The sequence below is a fragment of the Ahaetulla prasina genome, chromosome 3 (assembly GCF_028640845.1).
Source record: "Ahaetulla prasina isolate Xishuangbanna chromosome 3, ASM2864084v1, whole genome shotgun sequence".
NCBI classification, from domain to species: domain Eukaryota; kingdom Metazoa; phylum Chordata; class Lepidosauria; order Squamata; family Colubridae; genus Ahaetulla; species Ahaetulla prasina.
This window is the reverse complement of record NC_080541.1, coordinates 184282966-184310873: the sequence shown is the minus strand read 5'-3', so window position 1 is coordinate 184310873 and position 27908 is coordinate 184282966. Positions and strand designations below refer to the sequence as shown.

Here is a 27908-nt window from a genome sequence, read left to right as displayed (position 1 = left end):
AATTGTAGATAAGAGCTGACCTACAGGAAGAAGAGAACATTTGTTGTATTTTAAGAAAAGGGTGATAATTGTTTATACTTGTGGGGAAAGCATAAATCATTTCTTTATATCTCATTTTTTTACTATATTCTTATTTTTCCTTCCTTTTCTATCTTGTCTATTTTCTTTTTTTCCCCCTGCACTATGTTTTAGTTTATATTAGTTTTTTGTTGTTCCAGCTGTAATTTTGAATAAAATTACTATTAAATAAATAATTTAATAAATTTCATATTTTACCCTGAGGTATTCGAACTGAAGTTTCAATAGAAGCAGTTAAAGGTGGCGATGTCTTCTCTTCTGCTGTTGCAAGATTCTTTCTTGTTGTACAGTCTGAACAAAAAAAATGAGTAAAGAAACAACAGAAATAAGGTGCCATGTAAGATATTTGTTACCTGAAGCCTTAAAAAACAAAATACAGTAATGTATTTTTCATATATTTGGATTCGTTCTGCATATTTACTATGGGAGAATACAATATTGTCATTTCGCGAATATAGGTAGTCCTTGCTAGCTTTTTGGCTAGAATGATAACACAATTTTTTCTGAAACTCAGAAAGGCTGGCCTTTCTACCTTTCAGAAACATCATGTTTGCCAGCTTTCTAGCCAGGAATACAATATTTCTGAAGGATAGAAACACACTGCAACTATTTTGAAAGTGTAGTCAGACAGTTAGGAAACAGGATGTTTCTGAAGGCTAGAACCTTCATAGCCTGAAGGTCATCATAGCCTTCAGAACAATCATGGGAAATGCACCAGCCTCTTCCTACCCTTCAAAAACATCAAGTTCACTAGCTTTCTAGCCTAGTGAACATGATGTTTCTAAAGGTTAGAAAGGCTTTTATAGCCTTCAGAAACAACATGTTCACTAGCTGTCTGACTGAGACTCGCATTGGCTTGGCATACCTGACAGTAGCTTCACAAAAGGGCAACGGTAAGTGGACCTGAGTATGGTGGAGTGGGAGAAGACAACCATCTGTCTGAGATGGTGTAGGGTTTCCTGCCTGGGCAAGGGGTTGGACTAGAAGGCCTCCAAGGTCCCTTCCAACTCTGCTGTTATTAAAAGAAGTAGGCAGGAAGCAGACTGAGGCCTTCAGGGCTGTGGCAGTTTTATGTGCGTTAGTGGACCAAATGAGCCACTGAGATGAGGGAGAGATAGGTGAGTGGGGGAAAGGGGTTTGCAGCAGCCCTCAGTTATAATGGTGATGGGGCACTGCAGCAGCTGTAACTTCTGTCAGGGGAAGGGAAAGAAATAGGAGGAATACTTCTGCTAACCTCTTTTTGACACGCTGACAATGGATTTATAAAATATTAAATCTGTCCTCTGTACTCTCTCCAAGTGTAAAGACTTCTTCTTTTCTTCATGCAAATGTTAGTGAAGGCTGCTTCCACAACAGTATTAAATGGCCAACAAGGAAGATCCTTCTCTGTGTGATTCCCAATTTTGTATCCCAATCCCGATGCATTTGCACTGTTCTTTCACTAGTCCATCATTAAAAATGACCCCATCTAAAAACCCATCTATTAAGGATGCATTAATATGCAATTTATGGCTGGAAAATGGGTTCTATTTTACTTTTCTTCCTCTGCCTACTTAATGCTATTGTGCATCTTGCAATAGAGATGATTTTCAAAGTGCCTGACCTGGAGGTTATAAATCTCTAAAATAAACAAGGGATGCATTACATCCATAACTAATTTGAAATGGGATAAAAATACAATGCTGAGGAGACAATTATCAAATTGAGTAAAAACCAGGAAGCCATCAACTTAATACCATATTTTCAGGAAGTACAAAAAGAAGGGAAAATATCTTTTTTGCTCAATCTAGTTTTCTTTGTATCCACATTGTAGTTAATTGAGCAATGTAGGCCTTTTAGAAATTGCCTAACTGAAAAATAACTCACACATTTTATGGCTGTTAGTGTCTGATGCTAGTGTGCTTCCTATTTCTCCACTTTTGCCCTCTGTTCTTTTATGTTTAATTATTTACCTTCAATGAGAGCTGCTATTTGTTGGCTTTTTTGAGAAGGAAGTTCTCGGACAATCTCCAAAGCGGTCAAACCTCTGTTATCCTTTATATTCACCTCAATGCCTTCAACACAGAGAGAAACTTGATGTTATACACAGTAATTCAGAAATGTTGCATATACACAGCAAAATGTGGTACAAATGTAACATCCTCCTAAATGGACATTTTGGCCCTACAGCTATGCTCATTAATTTTATTTTTAATTATATTTTATTATAATTTTAAGACAAGTTTATTTTATTGTATTTTTTAATAAGAAGCACATAAGCCTATACTTAAATGAAGCAGAATAGGAATACTTAAAATAATAAAACAATAAATATATTTTAAATTATATCTTACAATTCAATTGTGGTGAAAGCAAATAATAATTTCAGAAGGGAAATGAATATACATTTTTGGAGTACACAACCTCCTGATCCCCAAATCAAATCAAAGGTTCTAGCAATTCCTGCTTAACTCTTGTTAATTTTCCTAGTTGATAATTAAATTTCATGAGGCTTTAGCTTGAAGGAGCAATTTAAAAAGGAGGGTAAAAGATTCAAATTAAATTATGTTGCTCATTCTCAAGAACTATGCTTAAGCCTGCTGAATGTTTACAACAGTAAGACCACCAACAAAAATGGAAATCCAAAAATACGTTAAAAAGATCCTCACCTGCAGCTAGCAATATCTGCACCACATCTGTTTTGCCAAACAAAGCAGCTTCATGCAAAGCACTGCCTTTTTCTGTCTGTAAAACAATCATGGGTTGAGAATGCCATCAGAAAATGATAAAAGTGTATGTCCATGTAGCTGCTTCACAAACAGAAGCTACTTATTTATTTGTTTGTTTGTTTGTTTATTAGAATTTGTCAAACAAAAATGAGAACAAGAATTTAAAAAAAACACAATGACAGGGATCATAGGCACGTCAGTGCACTTATGCATGCTCCCTCTACTGACCATTTAAGTATGAGGTCCACAGAAGTCAGTTTGTGACTGAAACTGTGAGAATTTGTAGCTGAAACAACTGAATCAGGTAGAGCATTCCAGACTTTGACAACTCTATTACAGAAATCATATTTTTTACAGTCAAGTTTAGAACGATTTACGTTGAGTTTAAAGCAGTTGTTAGTGCGCGTATTATTGTGATTAAAACAAAAAAAGTCATTTACAGATAAAACATTACTGCATATAATTTTGTATGCAATATCTAGATTTGACTGCAAGTGACACAGTTCTAAGTTCTCCAAATCGAGAATTTCAAGCCTAGTAGCATAGGGAATTCTATTGTGTACAGAAGAGTGCAAGACTTTTCTCGTGAAATACTACTGAACCTGCTCAATTGTACTGATTTGAGCTATATGGTGGGGATTCCAAACAGTTGAACAATACTCTAAGATTGGTCTAGCATAAGTTTTATGAGCTCTAATTAGCAAAACAATGTTTGCAGAAAAAAAACTGCGCAAAATTAAATTTACAACTCTTAAATGCATGTTTAGCAAAGCTGTTACAGTGAACTTTGGAGCCTAGATCGTCAGAGATAAGTACACCTAGGTCTTTGACAAAATGAGGGTCATCAGCTAGTTCAATGCCACATAGCTTATACTTAACATTCTGATTACGTTTATCAATATGTAAGACAGAGTATTTATTGATCGAAATTTGAAGTTGCCAAATAGATGACCATTCAGACACATAGTCGAGATCACTTTGCAAAACAGCAGAATTATCTGTAGTATTTGTTGTTGTTTATTCCAATTTAAAAACCAGCTTCTTTAAAAATATAGGCTGATCAGTCTAATAATCAATCAATAATAAATTACAACTAATTAAAAAACCCTCTGAATTTCCCTTTGAATTTGAAACAAAAAAACAACTCTACAATATCCAGTTGAAAATACAGGATTCAAGCACCACAAATTCTCTAGCTGACAATTAGAAGAAACCTGGATTTCTGGAGTAAAACAGATCCCGTTAAACTTGAAACAATTTCAAAGCATAACTCTATTAAATTTCAAACTTAACATGAATTCAAAATAAACTTATTTAACAATCCTTTGTATTTGTTGGGATTATAGGCTGCTTCAATTTGCCGGTTCTGAGCAGCATATAATTGGGATTTTAAAACATATGATGAAGTAAAACAGTGATTAGAAAAGTTCTTATTGAACAGGGAGCTGTGATACTAAATCTGATCCTGAAACATTACTTTAATCTTGAAACTTTGCACACTCAAATTTAAACAAATACCTGGTAGTTGTTATCCATGCCAGCCTCCAGAAGAACACGAACAACAGCTTTATGGCCATTTCTAGCTGCCAGGTGTAAGGGAGTGTGTTTCTTAGTATTGCAACTTAATAGATTGGGATGAGCATTAAGCAACATCTTCACAACCTCTAGTCTCCCATAGAGAGCAGCTAAATCAAGAGGAGTCTCAAACTTGTTATTGCGCATAGTAGGATCAGTCAACTCCTCCAGAAGAACCTTCACCACTTCTGTATGGCCATACTGAGCTGCACAGTGCAATGCTGTCTCATTGTCGTTATTCTAAGATTACATAAATATAAAAACCATTAGAGTTTAGAGACAATTATAATAAACAGAACATTTGTTTTAAACATAAATGTATTAAAACTGTTCCAATTCTTTTCCACTATGCATGCAGTGGCTTAGTGAGTACATCATGGTCTCACTGTTATTTATATGTGTTCACATTCAGACATTTGCTACAGAAAAAAAAGATAAAATATCTATTACTGCATTTTGAGATTATTACTTCTACTGTTCTATAATGTTCTCCATTTTTAAAACTCACCAAGCATTACTTATCCATTCAATAGAAGTTACTATAATGTCTACAAACTTACATTTTGCAAACCAACAACTTGATAATAAATATAGTATTTCATAACTATGTTCTTTCTCTCTGGGGAATTCACCTTTTATTAATTAATCTGACACTATGTTGTTTTATTGAATTTTTATTTTATACAAAAGGCCGCTACTATCAGGAAACTATGACTAATATTATCAACATGGAAACTAATTATCTGTCCAGAAACAACTCTTTTATGTGACCAGATGCTTTTTTGAAATTGGATTTCATAAGTAATATCGGGAAGTCATTGAAGTATAAAATAGCATTGGGTTAAACCCTAGGTATAAACCTAAGTACTTTAAGATTCTAGCTGATATGTAAATGAACACAAAAATTGTTAGTGTCTTCAAACATTTAAATTGTGTGTGTGTGTGTCTGTGTGTGTGCGCGTGTGTCTCTCTGTGTAATTATAATGGCTAAATGTACATAAACAAACCCTGGCTTCACCAGAAATGTTTCAACTGATAAAAAGTAAACATGGAATGTTCAAATGAAAGTTACTATGAACAATGACAGACATGCAGAAACATTTGAAAAATTGAGGACGACACTTCCAACGATGGCAAAGAAACAATTCAAGCCAAACATTTGCCAAGGAAAAACAGATTTATAGTGAAGGTGATTCTAAATAAGGTAATGCATCATTCAGCAGCATGCAGAGAATCTCACCATGAATAGAGGGGAAAGCATATGGTTCAGGATTTATAATTAAGATGTAGGGTTTAATGAAAGATAATGAAGAACCATTGTATCTTCTAGCCACATTATATTACAAACTATAAATAATGTATCACATCAGAAAACATTGGAGGACGGACAGACAACATCAACTGGACTAAAGATAGTTCTTGGCTAAATTGAGCTCAAAAATCAAATTTTATGGACATGTAGATACAGGGTTTGGGCCAAAGTACAGATGTATTTTGCCACTGTCATCTTCCAAGATTTTTTTTCCGGTCTAACATACAGCCCTAGTATTGCCTGACCTTTTGTTATCCCAGCAATAACTAGGCCTACCACTGCTTTTCTTGTGGGAGAAACAAGGCTAGCCTTTTTAGAAAAAAAAAGGATTAGTATGATTAATATCTTACTGTTGCCATTGAACTCTCACTCATTTGCCTTTTAACCAAGACATTTAAATTTGCTGCTCAACACCACCTGGATGCAAAATTTTACAAACTCTTATAAAGCCCAGGTTTGATTTCAAGTTTGTGGCAACAATTATTTTTATTTATTCTATTCTAATAAGTTTGGATGCCGCTTTTCAAAACCAGTGAAATCTGCAACTGTTCAAATCCAGCTGTGTATCCAAATAGCTGCACATCTGACAGAACTTAAATTTGAAGAATCTTCATTAGAAAATAGGTTGAAATTGCTACTCATTAAGAGGATGGCCCAGAATGTTCTCTGATTTTCAAAAGCTTTAGCCTACTAATGCAAAAATCTTACAACCCAATTGAGATTTTTAAAAAGCAAGCCTTTTTGAAAATGTCCGAAATTGATTTCTATATTTTTTAAGAGAAAAGAAATGGTAGCATCATCTGAAAGTAAAAATAGTGGTCCACAGCTTAAAAAGCTCTTCTTTTGCTCACTGATCCATTTATCTTGAAGACTAAGGAATGCTTTTCATGGGTATATAAACTAACAGTTGCCAAAGTATACCTGATTTGCAACTGGTACAGTAGAAAAGTAATAAATTGTATGTAAAAGCACTAAATATTAAAAAGAAGCCCATAAAATTGAGACCGTAATCATAATTGGCAAAGAAACCCAAAGAAACTCTATGAAGAAATAGTTGAGGGAAAAGATAAAGCAGCAACTTAAATTGAGGAAATTTTTAACTACATTAACTCTAGAAAAAATATTTACAATTTTTATGTATGATCATGCAATGTTTTTATGTATCATGATTCCTTTATGCATTTTGTATTCAAAAACAGTTGTCATTTTGAATATGCATACATTTAATCTCAGTAACTGGTTTATAGTGGGGCTTCTTTTGACAGGTCAAAGTACCTCTTAACTATAAATAAATGTACATATATAATTCAATTGGGAAAAAATGCACAAATGTCTAATTAACAATTTGTCAAAGTCCACTGTTTAACTATCATTTCCTCATCTATACTGAAATGCCTGCCATCACAAACTAAACATTCATAAGCATTTTCCCTAATTTTTTGTGAAGTGGCAAAAATCTCTGTGTTTGTGGACACAAGTCTTCGGGTCAGGATTGACTCCTGGCAACTGTCTGGACAAGTCCCAGCAGTTTTGTTCATAAGATTTTAGAAATGGTTTGCCATTGCCTACTTCCTAGGGTTGATAGAAAATGACTGGCCCAATATCTCCAGATGGTCTTGACCCCTAAGGTGGGATGACAACTCGCACTCCTCCAGTTTCCAGCCTGATGGATGCCTGAAACTCTGTACCAAACTGGGTCCCAACAAAAACGTCTAGCAGTACTTAAAAAAATGTTTCGTGAAATAAAAAGCATAATTTCTAGTTAGTCCAGAATACCCGTCAGCCATGGGAATTCTGGGAGTTGAAGTCCACACCACCTCAAGCCAAGATTGAGAAACATTGACCTACTATATGGAGAAGATCAGCATAACTCTCAGAAATATTTTTTAAAATAACGCATTTTATTATATCTTCATTTCTATGCAGTTTAGCCTTCCAAGTGAGCTTAGAGAAATATGCTTTTAGGGCTGGAATAGTTTAAACCGTTTGATTTTAATAGTATTCACTAATTAAAAATAATACTAAGCTACAAAAGGCTTAGCAAATAGCCTTGTAGAAACACATTCATCTCACTTTCCTCTTCAGCCTTTTTAAGATTTAAAGTATCTTTTATTTAAACAGACATTAATGCTCTCCAGATTTCCAGAGGGAAAACAATGAATAAGCCAGAGTTATGCACTCTTTTTTGGTACATGTTCACCTTGCTGTTGCTGGTGTTTCTACTAAAGATTACAGAGAATAGAACAAGGGGCATTTTTGTGTACTTTTGGCATTTTAGGGTTTGATTTATTACCTACTTAGTTCATATTCAGAGAAACTGATGGCTTACAGATCATGTTTTTGCTTCCACCCAGAAAGGAAGAAAACCAACTAAGAAATCATTTGAAAAGCACCATAAACTCTGTACTGCAAAGAAAGTGGTGGAAAACTACATGTGGCAAGAATGACATTTGTCTGAAATAATTACTGTATTAAAATTTAACTTCATTTAGTCAGTTTGGTACCACTTAAAGATTGCTTTTCTAGCTAAATGATCAAATGCTTTGTGGATCATAATTGTAACATTTTTTCATGAGGTGTATAAAAATCGGTCATATAGTGTGTGATAATTTATAGAAATGTGTAACTCCTAGAAACATTCTTTTTCATTTAATGGAAAAATGTATCATCAAGAGTATCTACCTTTTCTTGTTTCTGTAAATCTAAGGTATATTCACAAGGAGATAGTGACTTATTATTATTAATCTGTGGTACAGATTTTTTAACACCACACAAATTAAAAATGACAGTTTGGAATTTTTAAAAACATCTATTCAGACACAGAATTATTTTTAGAGTTCTTTGGATTCCAGTTTTGGTACTTAAGTATATTATATTGCTTAATGTTCTAACTTGTATAAAGATAGCCAAGGCAATCACAAATTTCATAAATTTCCTGGCTAAATATAGGTACACATTCTGCAATAAAAATCTATTATGACAAAAGTGATTATAGTCCTTTGTTTAGGTGCAAATATTTCAACTGTTATAATAAAGAAATATATGATTATCAAAAAGAAAAAACAATTGAATCAATTATTTAGATTGGTATTTTTCTACAATGATTTTAAAAACATTATTCTATGGTGGTGAAGTGGTTAGTGCAATACTACAGGCTATTTCTGCTGACTGCAGGTTGCCTGCAATTTGCCAATTCAAATCTCACCAGGCTCAAGATTGACTCAGCCTTCCATTCTTTCAAGGTAAGTAAAATGAGGACCCAGATTCTTGGGGGCAATATGCTTGCTGACTTTGTAAACTGCTTAGAGAGGGCTGAAAAAGCACTGTGAAGTGGCATATAAGTCTAAGTGCTATTGCTATTATTTCAATTTCTGATTTAAATGTCTAAGCATTTCAATTTCAGCATTCACCATTGAGTTGATCTACTTTAGACGCAAAAATACAGAGACAGTTCTGAAACATCCTTAATGTCCAAAAACTGTCATAGACATATAGGAAAAACTGAACAAAAGCAGAGTGATGCTGCAATCCTCACCAAAACTTATACGTTATGAATCTTAGTACAATGCAGACTATCATTTACCATATCAAACATTAATGTTTAGCCTATATTTACAGAGTATATTCACTGTGGTCTGAATCTATAAAAGCATGTAATTTAAACTAATTCACCCTATTTATCTCCAATTTGATACTCTTAATATATTTAAAAGCATACCCATGGAGCCCAATTTGATTTAGATTTTAAAAAAATCAATATTTAAGCTGCTCCAATTTGATGGTCTGAAAATTAAAATAATAATTTACAACAAATATTTTGAGATTCATTATAACAAGGAATCACTTAAGATACTTCTAAATATTAGATTAGATTATCTGTGAAGTAATTTAAGATTTTCAGTATTTTTAGTTTGCTTTTCTGTTTTTTTCCTTATGATTACTAGAAGTAGAAGAATAGGCCATATTCAGTTAAAGAAACAATCAGATGTGAAAAAGGAACGAGTGAAATAAGAAAAAAAATGTACATACTTTCACACAAATGGATACATGAATACATCCATACAGACAATAAAGGCATTTTTGTCCTCATACAAGCACTAATAAAAATAGTTCTCTTATGTGTTATGTAGCATCATCACTATTAGCAAAATGAAGTTCAGTATTGCTAAGAATGCATACCTTTTTTGGGCAATATACCATAAACATAATCAGTATTATTCCCTTTCTTATTAAATAGAGAAACAATACCAGAATGTTTTGAATTTATATTTTTGAATGCTTTTATTGATTTGGGAATCAACAAGTACCCAAATCTGCCAAGTCAAAAACACTGGTAGACCTTGTTAAGCATCAAGTAAACTTTTACCAACCAGCCAAATCAAACATGGCTTAATACAAATTTCACATTAAAGAGATTGCATTTTCAGTTCTCCAATGGCCATTCCCAAATAGGCAATATCAATGAACTAGATGACAAGGCTTCTGAAAGCACAAAAATACAACTTGGAGTAATGATATAGTGAAATCCTGTCAGCGAAGTACACACCTTGGCATTGATATAAGGGTCAAAGGGGCCGTACTTTTTGAATTCTTTGATCTCAAGAGCATTCTACAAAAAGGAGAGGAAAAGAAAATGCGATGATGAAATGGCAGGATATAGTAAAAAAGCAGTGAGTGATTCTGAAGGGGAGAAATGATAGAACATGACAATATTTCATTCCAATGAAAAGCAATTAATTAAACTAGCCATTCCAGCTGTCAATAGTTGATCAACATGCAAAGCTCAACTAAAAATCTTAAGTTCTCTGTTTAACACTTCACTATGATATCTTACAAATATTTGGCCTCATGCTAGCTATAGATTGCAAGAGCTTTCATTTTCATATGGCCCCATCCAATTTATTAAAGAATTGCAAATGGCATTATAAAATTTAAAATGTTAACACTGAAATGATTGACAAAGTTGTTTCTTAGAAGCACAATAAACAATATCTGACAAAAAAGATTTGCAAACAATATTATTAAAAACTTTTGAATGTGTACATTTGGCTATTCAATCACAAAAGATATTACTTGTCAGCAAAGGAATTTCTTTGAATATTTGTAAGAGACTATGTTAAGCTACTTGTTAACACAGGTAATAAGTCTCACAGTCAGGGGTCTATTATAGAGATGGAATTTTAACTTTAACTCTGAACAAGTTGTTCAGTCCTAGTTTGGATGCAATTTGGCCTAAAGTAGTAGTGTAATATGGATAATGCTTCCTATTAGAATTGAATACATAGCTTTAAATAATTTTACTTTCCACAAGAAAAATGTTATGTAGACAAGATACCCCTGAGGGCTCATTCTTGATGATGCCCCTTCTGTGATATAACTTACGGCTAGATATCCAGTGTTCCTCAATATTATTGACATTCAAAAGGGTTCTGAAAACTTTACTTTTTAGAAAATGCATTTGTGGACATGGAGGTTAAGCCTACCTCCATAGATGTCACTTAATGTCTGTTAAATGTTTTATGTGATATAAGTTTTTGATCCTTTGTTTTGGCTTTCTGTAAGCTACTTCGACCTCTGGGAATAGGAATTCAGCAGTGTAGACATCATAATAAATAAATGCATACATACAACTAAAAATGCAAGTGCAATAATTTCATGCGAAAACTTACTAGTATTTCCACTATTTCTATTTTTCCATATATCAGTTCCAGTTTAATTTGGAGGAATATTGTAAGAGCTTACCTGGTCTCCAAATCAATACTAGCACTATGAGGTGTATATGTCCACATTTATACACAAGAAAGTTTTTAATCATACAAGTCAAATGGCAGCATTTTAAACAACAGAAACAATTACTATTTTTCTTCCATTTGAGCACAGCATTTTAGTAAATTAATTATTAATGTCTGAAAGCTGTATTGTAGTTAGATGCACAAGATTAGCTTACTAAATGTAAGTAATAAAGCAGTATAAGCTAACTACAAAATATGGCAAAAAGAGAATAAAGCTGTTTAGAATTGCTTCACCACAAAAATAAACTGATGTACCAACTACATCAAGTTTCAAATTGTCCAGAAAATCGTGGTGCAGGTAGGGTATAGGAATAATGGTTAAAATCCTCCCATTGAATATGAACCAATTTAGCCATTGTTCATTTCTACAGTTCTCAATCTGATCAACCAAAAATACAGCTTTCAGGATACAATTTTTCAAATTTGCTGAACAATAATAGTATTTAACCTTTAGCTGTTTCTCAAGCAAGATGTCAAACAACAAATGTACTCTTGTAGATGCTATATTCACTCCCTCCTATGGAACAATATAACAAACGTAAAATCATTAAGAGCACAAAAAGAGGAAGGTATTCAGACCTGCTCATTTACTTTAGTGTGGGAGGGTCCCTGGTGTATTAGCAGTTTCACTATTTCAGCATCTCCCTTCCAAGCTGCCAAATGGAGAGGATAACAGCCTTTGCAGTCAGCCACATTCGTTAATGCATCATTTCTCAACAGAACTTCCACAACATCCCTGAGGACGGAATAATGCCATGAAATTTCAGATCAAATAGTAAATTGGATACATGTATTAATAAAAAATATCAGTTTGTATACGGTCTACTTGGAAAACATTTCCAAATTCAAATATTCACCAAGGTTCCTTAAGAACTGGAAAGTGAAAACAGCCTATTGTTCATCCACCAAAAGAAAATAAAGCTGCTATCTACTCTGGGCGGTAACTTTCAACCTAGTTGAGGAAATGAATCTATATAAACGGGCTTAGGGTCAAGCATTAGGAACTGTCAAACTATTTAGTAAGACTGTATTACTATTCTTCTTCTCATCTTTCCTATTACCTATCTCCTTTTCTACTTATGACTATAGCTTTGTTGCTTGTATCTTTATGATTTATATTGTTTTATTTACTTTCCTAGTATGATTTATGTTGACTGCTTATTTAGTATCCTATGACTATCACTAAGTGTTGTATCTTAAGATTTCTGATGAATGTATTTTATGAAGACTATGATTGTGATTTATCACTTATAGCTTTTATGTACAGAGAGCTTATGTGCCGAAGACAAATTCCCTGTGTGTCCAATCACACTTGGCAAATAAAGAATACTATTCTATTCTATTCTATTCTATTCTTCAAACTATCTATAAGCAGACAAGTATTTAAATCTAATTTGCAAGAATGAACATTATTTTTTCCCAAGTATGAGTTAGATATACAGTTTATTTGATTATTTTCTTAATAAATTAATATGGCTACCCATCTACCTAAAGGAACTCTTGATGGTGAACAAGACTAAAAATACAATTACTAAGAACCATTAAAGCAAAACAGACATAATAAGATGAGGACATAATAAGATTCACATCCATAGATTAAACACATCATACCAGCCTCATTATAATCCTAATTCTAGAGGCATGTCTTGATTGTTTTCCTTAAGACCAACAGCATCCATATCTCTAAGAGGAGGCTATTCCTTTAAGGCAGACATCATGATAGAGAAAGCACAATTCCAAAGCCTGATCTGGCAAGACTGTTTCACCAAGAAGACTCAGATTTAGTGGGATGAACAGAAACCATTAGGGATAGGCAGCCCATAAGTAACTTGCCCTTATGCCATGTAGAGCTTTAAAGAGGATAATCAGCATTTTAAATTCAACCAGAAGTCCACTGGAAGCCAATGCAGCTCATGCAGCATCTGTGTTACAGAGATGCTATTTCAGTGCAGTCCCTTGTGCCCTTGCCATTGTATTCTGGACCAGCTGAAGTTTTCAAATGCTCTTGAAAAGGTAGCCCATGTAGAACACATTGGAAATGGGAGGCAGCAAAGGCATAAGCAATGATTCCTGATCTAGAAAAGATTAAACTGGCACATAAAATACATTATGCAAAGGCTCTCTGGGCTACAGTTGCCACCTGCTGTTCAGGCTACCATTGAGTCCAAGTGGACCGGCTATGTATACCAACTTTGACCAGGAAAGTATAACCTTAGCCAGAATTAAAGATGGCAAATCAACAGATATGGGGTAGCCATAAAAAACTACAGGCATTCAGTCTTGTCAGGGTTGGGCTGAAGCCAGATCTTCTCCAGCCAGACTTTTACAGCTTCCAGGTACCGGTAAGACATTTCCCCAGCACCACTTGGATGGTCCAGATCATAGATATACAACTGAGACCCATGCTGTAAAAAGTAATAGATGATCTTGATGGAGATATGCATGATCTGCTACCCAGGCAATGGGCTGTCTCTGTATGAGACATATTTTCAATCTACAACAGATAGATAGTATCTTAATATTATGGCTCAGACAGAACTCTCCAAATTATTGAACTAGCAGGATGAGTTGCATGATTCTGTTATTACAGCCAATTTCAAGAAAAGTAATTTTAGCCTTGCTCTGGAGTTGATTTTTTAACTTGGTCTAGCTAGTGGGGTTGACATATGCAATCAATTATCTCCCACAGAGGTTTCATGAAGATAGTAAATAGAAGACAGAATTAAGCCCTGTAGCACTCTAAAAGCAGAGGTCTAAAGACAGACCTCTCCTCCTCACATACCAACTGGAACCATTCCTTCGAGAAAGGAGAACTACTGAAAAAACAAGATCTCCTACTCCCAACATCTCAGCGAGTCCAGAAGGATGCTATGATTGATGGTACTAAAAACCAATGAGAGGTCAAATAGTTACACCATCCCCATTCCAAGCCCACCAGATGTCATCCACAAGTGTGATCAATTGGATCTCAGTACCGTAAAGTATCCCAGCCTGAAACCAAATTGAAACAGATAAGTTGCTTCCTCTACAGTCCTTTGAAATTATAGACTTACCACCTCAATAGTCTCCCTCAAAAAGGAACATTAGAGATTGAGAAAAAATTCTCCAATAGTAACTTCTTGAGAAGGGGCAAACCACTGTCTCCTTTAGGGGACATGGAACCACCCCCTATTATAAAAAAGCATTTACCACTGATTAGCTACATGTCACCTCTCTGGATGCCTTGACCAATCAGGAGGGATAGAACCTAACAATGTAGGTAAAAGAATCATCAATCTAAGGGCTCTGTCCATTTCCTTGGGAGTAATCAAATCAAACTCAGCCCAAATAACTGGACAAGCCCAAGCCACAGTCATCTCCATAGGACCAGCACAGGCAGACGCTACCTCTGAAAGATTTGAGGCACTTTAATAGATGTTTTACATAATCTTCATAGCACACTTGCCTATGGCCCTTGTTTATCCTTGTTAAAGCTTTTGATTTCACTGTTTCAGCATATTTTGTTTACTTGTATTTACTTGTAGAAGCAAACTGTGTAAAGAAATTATCAGCAAAGATAATTATTTTTTTAAATCAAAGCATGTAAGTAGCCAATGCTCATTCTTTCTCAAAGATGCAAATGAACTGCAAATTATGTTGATTGCACAGCTGCAAGTGAACAGCTGTAGAGCCTGTTCTGCTAGACTGCTAATGTGTTGGGGAGGGCACAGAATCGGATAAAAAAACAAAAAAAAAAGAGTAGCATGTCTAAAAGAACCTGTCTGAGTTTAGCCAATTATAGTGTTAAGCGGAGGAGAGGTAACCCTTAACAGATGCTGAAAATGAAACACTGAACTTACTGTTTACTAACGGACATAGAGAATTCACAGCTGCATTGTCTGTTCATTTGTCTAGAAAAAGAATTTTTGTAGCCTCTAAATGGCAGTAAAGAGCAACTTTCTAATCAATGTAAGGACAATGTAAGAAACATACTGATAACAGCTCTCCAGTACAGAATATAGATGTGAAAGGCAAGTACTGTACTCTTTACTCCCAGAGAAATAATTTGCTGCTGAATTAAAAAAAACCCTAAAGAACACATTTATAAAAAGATGAAAACCATGAAAGAGGAAAACTTCATTAAAATGCAACATTAAGTGTAATAATTTTGTTTTCCTATATTGGGGATGGAAAGTATTACTTTTAGTTGAGAAATACTAAAGCAGTTCCATATATTTTCTGATTCCAGCAAATTATTTGTTAAAACAGGCCGTAGTGTTCTGATTAGCAAACTAGCTACATGTTGGCTGGCTAGAAGGATAATTAAATGAATAAACTGCTGGCTTGAAAACTGCTTGTTAATTGCTATTCATTAAGAAGAACCACAGTGAAAGTTAAGTGGGATGCTATAAGATTTAGGCCTCGGCTATATATTCAACATCTTTATTAGGAATTTGAATGAGGTGCTACAGAGAATGCAGATCACATAGTATTGCCTAGGATAGCTAGTGGCATAAAAGACAGAACAGTCAATTAAACGAGAAATTAAGGTACTGACTGATGATGACAAAAGATTAAATTTTAAGAGAAAGAAGTGGAGGACAGAGAAAGATGCACAGATCTAAAATTGGGGATATCTGACTGGCATCAGAGTTTGTAATAGAGGCTTCAGAGTACTAGTTGAGTACAAACTAAATATGAAAAGTACAAAAACAGAATCCTTGTGGATTTGGACATGCTCAGGTAGAATCTGGACACTCAGTTTTGGGGGATGCTTTAAACTAGATTCCTAACAAAGTAACTAAAGAAATTTTAAGATTTTAGCAAAACCCATTAAATCATGTAACCTAAATATTATAATAATTTATTAAATATATATTCCACCCAACTGTCAGTGTATCTGGGCTGCAGAAATTAACAGCTACATTTCATTTGTCATCCCACTATAACCAATGTGTAACAAGCACACGAAAATGAATCTTGAAAAGTCTTTTATCTCTCCTCTCTGAAGAAAAGCTTTCTGGATTGATGAAGATGAACCAAGAAACTGCAGTTTCTCTATATACGCATGCACATGTATGTGTGCTGATGATATTCAGTTTTATATCTCCACCCCTGGTGATCCAAGTGATGCTGCTGCCGCCCTCTTGCAGTGCCTAGAGGCTGTGGGGGCCTGGATGGGGACAACAATCTTCAGCTGAACCCTGGCAAGGCTGAATGGCTTTGGGTCTTCAGAGCTTCAAAATTTGGGACTTTAATTAAGTTAATTCTGGACGGGATTCCACTACCCCAGCTGAACCTGATCTTCAACTCAGGGGTTCTCCTGGAGTCACGACTCCTGCTCAAAGAGGAGGTGGCAGTCATGTCATTAGATCAAACTATCAACATCTCTGAATAAATCAATTTAATAATAATATGGTATTGCTGATGATAAGTTGAGTTCTACCACTTACGATATTTGAAGGAAATTATTTGTAAAGTGCTACAGGGTTTATTAGTTTTAGCTACTTTAATAGGCTGGTTGTTTAAAAAGTTATTTCAGACACAGGAAACTTACTTGTGGCCATTCAAAGCAGCATGATGCAATGGAGTATATCCAGTACTGTCAACACAGTTCACATTTGGTCCTCTCCAGATACTGTAAAGCAAAAGTAAATAAATAAATGTTATACATTAAGACACAAAGTTTAGTCAGTAAACAGTACCAGACTGAGACAGGTTTCCTGTAAACAACACTAAAAAAGTGTATTCTGTAATCACAATCTAAGACACAGTATTAACTTGCAACTATCCGAAACAAACAAAAACTGGTGATCACATAAAAAGGATTATCCTGATTATCTAATCAGTATTTTATTACTATTTCAATGGTTATTATTTGTATGTGTAGTAACACTCATCAGGCAATATTTAAGTGAATTGGTCCACAAGTAGCACAAGCTGCAAGGAAGCAATACATAAAACAAAGGAAAAAGTAGGGAAGCTAGATAATTTGTTTTTGTTTCTACTGTATGTATTTATTTAAATGAATCTTTCATCTTCATCTTTTTTTCAATCTGATAACACAGCTAGTAACCAATGAAAAATGTTCATAGTCATAATAAATGCATTTGTAAAGTCAGATTAATGTATATGTCATCATAAAAGGAAGTCATAATACAGAAGGGCAATTTTTAAAACACTAGAAGTCAAACTATCAATAGGTTTGCATCTATTGTGAGATTATATGTGAGATAATTTAGCAACACTACTGGAAATGCTTGGATTAATCTCTGCAATAGCAAATGGGTGTGAAATGCACAATACTATCAAAATGTTGGGTACAATTCAAGTATAGAAATATCTGAAAATCTAATATTGCTTTTGCATATAACCTTTTTTAAAAAATAAGTAGCACACAAACACAATATTTGTGTTTTCAAATAGTTTTCAAATCAAGCTTCCTCCTTTAGAAGTTTCGTATTAGATTTGTAATAAAATTCACAAAATATCTCTGTATAAAGGATAATATAAAAAAACATGTTACTGATTCCTATCCTTCAAATTCATGAAGGCAGATTCCTAGAGGCAAAAGAGGCATTATAATATCTTAAAATTAATAATGCTGAAATAAATACATTAATTCAAATTTTTGTGAAGTCCTGACAAATATTTTATCTTTTGTGCTTTACTGATTTTTGTTTGATTGTTGTGAATCTTGTTAAGATAGAAGTTTAATAAACTTTTATTATAATAGCATTGAAATATTGCATATACAAAGTTAAAGATAATTCCAAAATGTGTACATACAAAAATGACTCAAACTAAGTGAAGACTTAATTGCATTTTATTAATTGCAGCATAAATCTATTAAAATATTTCACCTTTCCTATTCTGTTTTTAGAAGTACTTTGAAAATAGTGCTAATAAGAACTATTAGTACTGAGTAATAATTCTCAAATATTACCATGCTTGAATTTAAAACTAACCTGAGCACAGATTATTTGCAAGTGATTATATTGCTCATTTCACGCTTATTTGTTTTCTCATTATTTTATTGCAAAAGTAACAATTATGCAAAGTGGAAACACATAATTTCCTGTATAGGCATGATGAGTTTGTAATGAGATGATATTTAATATTTTTATGCCTTAGTCATCCATAGTAAATTAAATATCAAGTAGTGTCCACAACTGAGTTTACAATTATTAGCTTTTTACAAGTTAACAATGCTAAACACTAAGTAAATAACTCATACAGTAGTACCTAAACTAATTTTTAAAATGAAGAACAGAATCAAGAAACTCTTTAAAAAGCAACCCCTTTTACTCCCAAGGATATTAAGGAAATACAGTTTATTCTATAGTAGCACGACAATTTTAAGGAGAAATGATATTATAAGTACTTTAAGCTCTGAATTATGAAGTTAATTCAGACAAATTCTCATCAGCTGAATGAAGATTTAATCAGGTTTCACTGCCAATTACACTGCTACACACTATGGCACAAATAGTACTTAATATTCTAGTCTTGTTTGATGTGTGTAATGTTCTAATATTAGCATTTCAATTTTTATAGGAGAAAAGCATTTCAGAATTCAAGATGTTTTTAGCCCCATACAAAATGACAGCAACATTTTAAAAACAAACTAGGTAATTAGCTCCTGGCTGAGACACAGTATGAGAAAGCTCTTTCCAAACAAGTAGAGGTTATTTTAATTATTTTTTGTTTTATATTCTTATCTGAAAGATGCAAAAATATATTTAATAATAATTTGGTATTTAATAAGGAAGTGAAGGAAGAAGACAAAGCAAGGGAGAAGGATTAAATTAGGTTAATAATTTATAATAACACAATTTGAATGGTAAAAAATATCTCATGGTTGCAATTTATTGTTTTTATAGGCTTATATTGCTTAAGAAACAAAAGTCATCTTAGGAGTGAAGATTTCATTTCAGGAGACGACTTCCGGTATCCAGCGGCAACGGACGTCTGGAAGGTTTCTCCTGCCTCCAGCGCCCGAATCCGGCCGCCGCCGAGGCCCTTAGGGGCCAGGTGTTCCGAAAAGGACACCTGCCGTACGGACGGCTCGCCAGGGGTCTCCCAGCCGATATACAGGACTGTGGGGACCGATGCTGGCGCGTCCTAGGCTTGGCGGGGTTCGGAGGCCACAGGCATGACCATTATTTTGGTCGTCGCCTGGGCGCTGTGCCCGTGATACCGGGGCATTGGATTTATAACTGCAGCAGCCTGGTGGTGAACAGGGCACGGAGAAGAATTGAGGAGGAGAAGGGAAGGGAATATCGGTGGCGTGGTGGAGTGCTCCGAGTGCGGGGGTTTTCTCTCCCTGCGGTTGGAAGGAGCAGGAGTTATTCTGGAGAGAGGAGAACTTAAAATAAGAAGATTACCGGTTTTGTGGAGCTCTGGAGAGAAGAGGTGATGGAGAAATTTAGGAGGGAAGGTTTGAGGCCCCCCCTCCTTCTGGGGAACAGTGGTGGCGTCCAGCTTCCGCCTTCACTATGGGAATTTTGATGTCATCACTTCCTTGACTTCCTGGTTGACTAACTGTACTCTGGACTCGTTGCTCCTGTGAGTGCCCCCTGGTGGATCCGGAGGAAATTACAAGGATACTGTGATTGCCTGAGGATTTTGAATACTTTTTTTCAAATGGCAAAAGGTCAGAGACCAACTGCTGGAGAGATGGAGAGAAGTCTGGAAAAGTTATCCAATATGGACAAGAAATTGGATGATTTGCAAAGAGGCCAACGAAATAAGAGCAGAAATTGTGCCTATCCAAAAGGATTTAAAGGATCCTCAACAAGTCTCAGCAGAAAACAAGCAGAAAGTGGAAGGTCTGGAGGGTGATATGCGGGCAGTGCAGAAAAGAGAGGAGACGACAGGCAATGCTGTGCTTGGACTACAGATGGATAAAATGTCTTATTTCCTTAGGTTTCAAAATTTGGAAGAAGTGGACCAAGAAGACTTGAGAGATGTTGTGACTAAATTGTTGGGAGAATTTCTTGGGAGAGGTGTTGATTTCATGAATTGGGATGTGGATCGAGTTTATAGAGTTAATTCAATATGCACGCACGCATGCAGTTCCCAGAGAGGTTCATGTCAAATTTGTGAGAAGAGAGACGAGAGATGAAATTCTTAGAAAACATAGGAGTGGGGCACTGATTTACAGGGGCAGGGAGATAGCCATTCTGAGGCAGATTCCCAGACAGGTACGTGAAAAAAGAAAGAAATATTATTTTTTGTCAAGCAAATTGTACCAGAAGGGAGTGGGCTTCAGATGGCTGATGCCAGAGGGATTGATGATTTTCCGGGAGGGCATTACGAAAAAAATCAGTACAATTGTGGAGGCTACGGCCTATGTGGAGGAACACAAAGCCTTCCTGGAATTAGATGATCCAGGAATTGAAGAAGGGGAGGTTATAGATCATGGGGCTGAAGCGGCTGCCGCTGTTGCGGCCCTGGAGTTGGGTCAGGCTGAACCCAGAGTTCTGAGATCCAAAACTAGGAAGTGATAAAGATATTTGGGATTGTGTTGGTTTTCCTTATTCTCTTTTGTACGATATTCTGATTATTCTTGACTCTTCTTTATTACGTATTTAAAATTTGCAAACTTAGCTACTTCGTGTCACCTGCTTGCCTTATGGCTGTTGTATGTGTTAAAAAATTTGAGTAAAATTCTTATTTTAGATAAGAAAAATGAAAATTTACCATACTTGATATGTATTTGTATAAACCTTTTTTGACTAATAAAAACTTTTTGAATAAAAAAAAAAAAAAAAAGATTTCATTTCAGTAATACAATTCTATAACATCTGTTGTATGATACTTATGGAAGGATACATATATTATATTGCAGGCCAGGCTGGCTTGTGGAAACACCCGGGAAGGGCTCCGGTGCCGCGATCTCCCACGTGCTTCCCTCACAGGCCAGACCGGCTTGGGGAAATACATGGGAAGGGCTGCGATCTCCTCCATGCTTTCCTCCCTTCCCATGTGCATCACCCCCCTGCTAGCTCACCCTCCCCCGCCCACCCATGCCCTTTGGCCTTACCTTTCAGTGGTGAGCAGAAGTACTCAGAAGTGTGGCTAGATTCTGCAAGTAGTGGCTTGGCGGGGCAGGCGGGGCTACCCAGAATTTTTACTATCGGTTCGCCCAAACCGGCCAGGACCAGCTGAACCCCACCACTGCATATATCTATGAATGTAACTTTACTTCAAGGAAGTAAATTTTCAATAATAGGGAATTGTGGAATGAATGGTTTTCTTCTTTCAAGGGACCAATTATTTTCTAGTTAAGACAGTTAGGGTTTAATGAGATTTGAGGCATTTTCCATATGTACTCTACATTGGATTTGCCAGGAAACAACTGACGAACTAAAAAGATCAAGAGGCTATTTTTTTGTTTTTTTGCCAGAGGTTGGTTGACCTTTCAGGGATTATTTGAATCTTAATTCTGCCAATTTGGTTTGATGGGTTTGTGTTTTGTTTGCCAATCTGCTCCCTGGCATAAGGCACTTTTGCAGCTTCTGATGACTCAAGCTAACTGTTCTCTTCTAGGACAGTTAACCATTTCTGAACTGATTTTTTTAGGAAATGAGCCTAAGAAACTGAGGAGAATAGGTGGAAGATAGTCTTTGCTTATGACTAATTAAACCTGGCAAATTTGGACATAAATTGTGACAGTCCTAAAGCAGATCATACATGTAACCAACTTGATGTTTTGTGATGGACATCAAGCAAACGCTGCAGTTGTTAAGTGAAAGCTGTGGTCATTAAATAAATCTATTGTTCACAAAAGGGCATTTTTTCCTTAAGTCAGAAAGCCAGTTTCAGCAAAGACGTTGTGAAATGAGTACATGTGACTGCACGAGATCTGTAAACATTTTACAACATTTTTGTTATAAAACCAGTTGCCAAGCACCCAAAATATAGTCATGTGACTGAGGTGGGAAAAACTGTTAGAATTTTGGAACCAGATCATGAGTACCTTTTGGAGCAGGTGTCTAAAATGGACAGCTAACATCAAAAACATCATCAAAAAAGGACAACAAAGAATGTTCTTTCTGCGCCAACTCAGAAAACTCAAATTGCCCAAGGAGCTGATGATCCAGTTCTACAGAGGAATTATTGAGTCTATCATTTGCACCTCTATAACTGTCAAGAAACAAGAAAGACACAGACTTCAGAGGATAATTAGAACTGCAGAAAAAATAATTGCTACCAACCTGCCTTCCATTGAGGACCTGTATACTGCACGAATCAAGAAGAGGGCCATGAAAATATTTACAGATCCCTCACATCTTGGACATAAACTGTTTCAACTCCTACCCTCAAAACGACGCTATAGAGCACTGCACACCAGAACAGCTAGACACAAGAACAGTTTTTCCCCGAACGTCATCACTCTGCTAAACAAATAATTCCCTCAACACTGTCAAACTATTTACTAAATCTGCCCTACTATTAATCTTCTCATCGTTCCCATCCCCCATCTCCTTCCAATTATGACTGTATGACTATAATTTTGTTGCTGGTAATCCTTATGATTTATATTGATATTGATTGTTTCCTGATTGCTTATTTGTACCCTGTGATTATCTTTAAGTGTTGATGAAGGTATCTTTTCTTTTATGTACACTGAGAGCATATGCACCAAGACAAATTCCTTGTGTGTCCAATCACACCTGGCCAATAAAAAAAATTCTATTCTATTCTATTCTATTCTATTCAACTCCCAGAGTTCCTCAGCCAGCAAAGCTAGCCGAGGAATTCTGGGAGTTGAAGTCTACAAATCTGAAAGTTACCAAGGTTGGATACCCCTGTTTTGGAGGACGGGTTCTGTCATAACTTCGAACAGCTAAGCAACCGGTTATAAGTCAAAGACAACCTATAATGAGTTTATAGATCTCACTAACACACTAAAAAAATACTCAAGATTTAGTTCTTAAACATTTCAAATGTAAAATGGGTTGCCAAAATATTTAAGAATTCCTTAACCTTGACCTCTATACTTAAGGGTTGAGAACTTGTCCTGCTTCATTATCACCCACATACTGTACTAGTAACAACATGATAGCATTTACATATCAGGGTTAGTGCAGAACAGATCAGAGCTAAAGAACACACCTTGTCTGTCAGAACTCTGCCCAAAACTCAATTACAGGGACCCAAAGAAAGAGTTCAGGGTAATTATAGTTTTTTCCCCCTCCTAAAATGCCAAAAAACACAAAAACTTTGTAGAAATTCTAAAACCAGAAGAAATATTTTTTCTCATTCTTTTACCCAAAAAGAAAATTGAGGGAAATGGGGATAGTATCTTTGACATATTTCTCTATCTATTGCAGGAGAGTACCATGTTAGGCTACGAGGTCAGCTCATGAACGCTTAAGCCTTTATGTAAAATGTGCAATAGTAGATGGAAAAGATAAAACCAGAATCCTGATTTATTTATTGCCCTATCTAAAGTCAGCTTGCTATTTCAGCTATAAAATTGCAATATACACAACAATTATAAAATCAGCATACATTGATGATTTAAAAATATGGTAAATTCATAATAACAATTTGGAGATAAGGTGCCTTTGCTACAATATCAAATGTTGATCAACCAATTATATATGATGTAGAAATATATTTGTATTTCAAAAAAGGATAAAATGCTTTTTTCCAACTCATTTATGTTGTTCTGTTCTCTTGCAGATTTCAAAGCTAAACTCACAAAACCAGTTTCTTATAATTCCAAAACTTGCTTTGTCTTGTTGAGTAAGCAGGACAATCACTTTCTAATTTTATCCAAATAAATGGCATCTGTCCTTTTCACCCAACTTCAAGTCCTTTTAGTTGGCAAAACAGAAAGTGATTTAGCTCACTTTCTCTACAGTGGACAAGAGTTGATATGCAAAATTGGAACTGAATCATCTTTTTTTTTTTGCACGCAAAAATGGCAATGCCATTGGAACAATCTTATGTTACCAAATATGGCCTGTCCTCAACATAAGAACTGAAATAATGCTGTGTAGGAAAATCTTCCTGTTGCAGATTTTAGTGACCGTGGGGGAGGAAGGGAAATTGCTTCATGTCTAAGGCAGGACTTATAGTCTCTAAGTTTCTAGCCTGATGCCTTAACCATTAAAACAAACTGGCTCTTAAAATATATAGTTATCGAAAGATCTAAAATGGACAGCTAACATCAAAAACATCATTAAAAAAGGACAACAAAGAATGTTCTTTCTGTGCCAACTCAGTAAGCTCAAACTGCCCAAGGAGCTGCTGATTCAGTTCTACGGAGGAATTATTGAATCTGTCATTTGCACCTCTATAACTGTCTGGTTCGGTTCTGCAACCCAACAAGAAAAACAGAGACTTCAGAGGATAATTAGAACTGCAGAAAAAATAATTGCTACCAACCTGCCTTCCATTGAGGACCTGTATACTGCACGAATCAAGAAGAGGGCCGTGAAAATATTTGCAGATCCCTCGCATCCTGGACATAAACTGTTTCAACTCCTACCCTCAAAACGACGCTATAGAGCACTGCACACCAGAACAACTAGACACAAGAACAGTTTTTCCCCGAAGGCCATCACTCTGTTAAACAAATAATTCCATCAACACTGTCAGACTATTTACTGAATCTGCACTACTATTAATCGTCTCATAGTTCCCATCACCAATCTCTTTCCACTTATGACTGTATGACTATAACTTGTTGCTGGCAATCCTTATGATTTATATTGATATATTGACCATCAATTGTGCTATAAATGTTGTACCTTGATGAACGTATCTTTTCTTTTATGTACACTGAGAGCATATGCACCAAGACAAATTCCTTGTGTGTCCAATCACACTTGGCCAATAAAATTCTATTCTATTCTATTCTATTCTATTCTATTCTATTCTATTCTATTCTATTCTATTCTATTCTATGAGTAATAACCATTTATAGCTTTACCCCTCATATTTACATAGCATGACTCTTATTTTTCCTATGAACCACTAGTGGCCTTATCCACAAACATGCCTTTTCTTTTCTTTTCTTTACATTCTCATTTAAACAATTTATGATTCTTTGCTACTACCTTATTCTTCTTCACTCATCATTCAATTCAAAGAGAAAGCCTGCACCTGATTTCTATATCGAAGAGTTAATGACTATTTATTAATTCAATTTGTATGGTCACCCATCTCATCAAATGACTCTGGACATCCAATAATATTTAAATAATAAAAACAATTTCTAATAACACAAAAATTAAAATAAAGAGCAGCTGAGAATAATTTATTTATCATGGTCCTAACCATGATCACTAGCCTAACCAAGAAACAAGTCCCTGTAAAAATTCTTATCTCCAGGTTTGGGCACAGAGCTATTCTTTAAGGACTTAAGAAAAGCCAGCAGGGTAGGGGTCATCCTGATTTCTGAAGGGAGAATGGTTCATAAGGTGGGTGCTATAGCAGAAAAGGAACTTAAGCCTGACCGACTGGTATTACTTAGCCAATGGAACTTGAAAGCATGCTGATCCTGCTCAGGTGAGAGAAACAATTGGGAAGATACTATGTTCATGCATACACTATAACTTGCTAGCAAAGTATAATAAGCCAATATTTCTGGAACTGTTAAAAAAACCCCAACAGGTTGATATAAGACAAGCTGGAGAGCTAGATTTTTTTAGCTAGTAATTTGATATCTAGGCAAGACCATATTTATTCTTAGGCCAAAACTTTGTGAATTGCATGGCTAAGACGCGGAGCTTGTTGATCGAAAGGTCAGCAGTTCAGCGGTTCAAATCCCTAGTGCTGCGTAACGGGGTGAGCACCCGTTACTTGTCCCAGCTTCTACCAACCTAGCAGTTCAAAAGCACATTAAAAATGCAAGTAGAAAAATAGGTACTACCTTTGGTGGGAAGGTAACAGCATTCCGTGCGCCTCTGGCATTTAGTCATGCCGGCCACATGACCATGGAGACGTCTTTGGACAGCGCTGGCTCTATGGCTTTGAAACGAAAATGAGCACCGCCCCCTAGAGTCAGGAATGGCTAGCACATACGTGCGAGAGGAACCTTTACCTTTACCTATAACTTGGTAAGCTGGCAAATCAAACTTTAGGCTTTTTAAAGAGGGCATAAGGACTGAACAATTGGGTAAGCTTAATTTTTTGATATATGTGTGCAGCTGTTAGTGAACACGCAGTAGCTTGATAGTTATGCAAAACAATCTTTCTGAGCATTTCTCACCATTTGATGAGCCAAATCTCTGTGAATTTATTTTTAGTTGCATTCTATTTCTTGCCTTCTACCTGGACATTAACATATACTACATGTGATTAGTAATCAAAAGCCATGAAAGCAACTACTACTGCACACAAATGTAAACCATTTGACCCAAAACATAAATATGCTTTGAAAGTAGAAGACCAGACAATGCAAGAAACAACTAAAGGAAAAGCCAAATTAAAAATGCCAGACTTATCAGGGACTATATGAATGGATAAATTTGTTTTTACTTAAAATCAACCTGCTTACAATAATTCTATATCTTACTACCAATAGTTAGTAAGTAACACATTCTCTAAAACAACTGGAAAAAGAACCCAAACCAAATTATGTATCAATACGAAAAGAAGAATCCATCCTATGTCACCATCAGAACACAGCAATTCAAATTAATAATCCTTTCATTAGTACAAATTATATGAGGAAGAGATTATATTACTACAGAAATGAGAAATACAGACTGATATATAAAACGGACACACACTTCACATAGCTATAAAAATATAAAGACAGCGAATCCTACTTTCTTAAAAAATGTAAAAATTATAAACCAGATTTTCTACTTGGATATGCAAATTATTTTTAAAAGACTACCGTAATATACAACATAATAAGAATGATCACTATCACTAACACACTACTTCCAAGAAGCACTCAGACTGCAATCCTATATTCAGACATGCTCAGAAATGTCTTAAAATTAACTCAATTGTATTTGACTCTGAAGAGATTTACTACAGAAAGTCCATTTGATATAGTGGTTAAGGCATCGTGCTAGAAAAAAGGAAACTGTGAGTTCTAGTCCCGCCTTAGGCACAAAGTCAGTGGGTGATCTTGGGCCAGTAATTTTTTCTAAGCTGTAGAAAAGAAGCAATGGCAAATCACTTCTGAAAAATCTTGTCAAAAAAACCTGCAGGGACTTGTGCAAGCAAGCTCTGAGTATCTGACACAATTGAATGGAGGGGAAAAAAAGATATACTGGACTGCATAACATACATAATTAATATTAGATTTTAGAACTGTTCTAACAGTTCTAGATAGTTTAAATGCCTGCAAAAAATGTTTATTTGTTTAAAACTTTGTTTTAGTAAAATCAACAAGTAATTTTTTCTTGGGTTATAGCAGTGTCATGGGAGCGCATTTCCTCAAAATTCTGAACATAATAATGGATTCATTCTTTGCCTCAGTTACTT

The 27908-nt window shown here is 35.4% G+C and overlaps 1 protein-coding gene across 16 annotated transcripts in view; it reads right to left on the bottom strand.

Moving 5' to 3' along the window:
• ANKS1A (ankyrin repeat and sterile alpha motif domain containing 1A) overlaps window positions 1–27908 on the bottom strand; it is a 130609-nt gene that overhangs the window by 75753 nt on the left and 26948 nt on the right. For 10 of the 16 annotated variants that reach the window (XM_058177549.1, XM_058177555.1, XM_058177547.1 and 7 more), the window contains 7 exons: window positions 17002–17082; window positions 12045–12201; window positions 10220–10282; window positions 4305–4601; window positions 2727–2802; window positions 2031–2132; window positions 277–369 (listed from right to left, as the gene is read on the bottom strand). In XM_058177549.1, coding sequence (XP_058033532.1) covers window positions 277–369; window positions 2031–2132; window positions 2727–2802; window positions 4305–4601; window positions 10220–10282; window positions 12045–12201; window positions 17002–17082 — 869 coding nt within the window. Of the gene's footprint in view, window positions 1–276; window positions 370–2030; window positions 2133–2726; window positions 2803–4304; window positions 4602–10219; window positions 10283–12044; window positions 12202–17001; window positions 17083–26337; window positions 26376–27908 lie in introns of those variants that run through there. The other 6 variants (XM_058177551.1, XM_058177556.1, XM_058177562.1 and 3 more) reach the window with 2 other exon arrangements.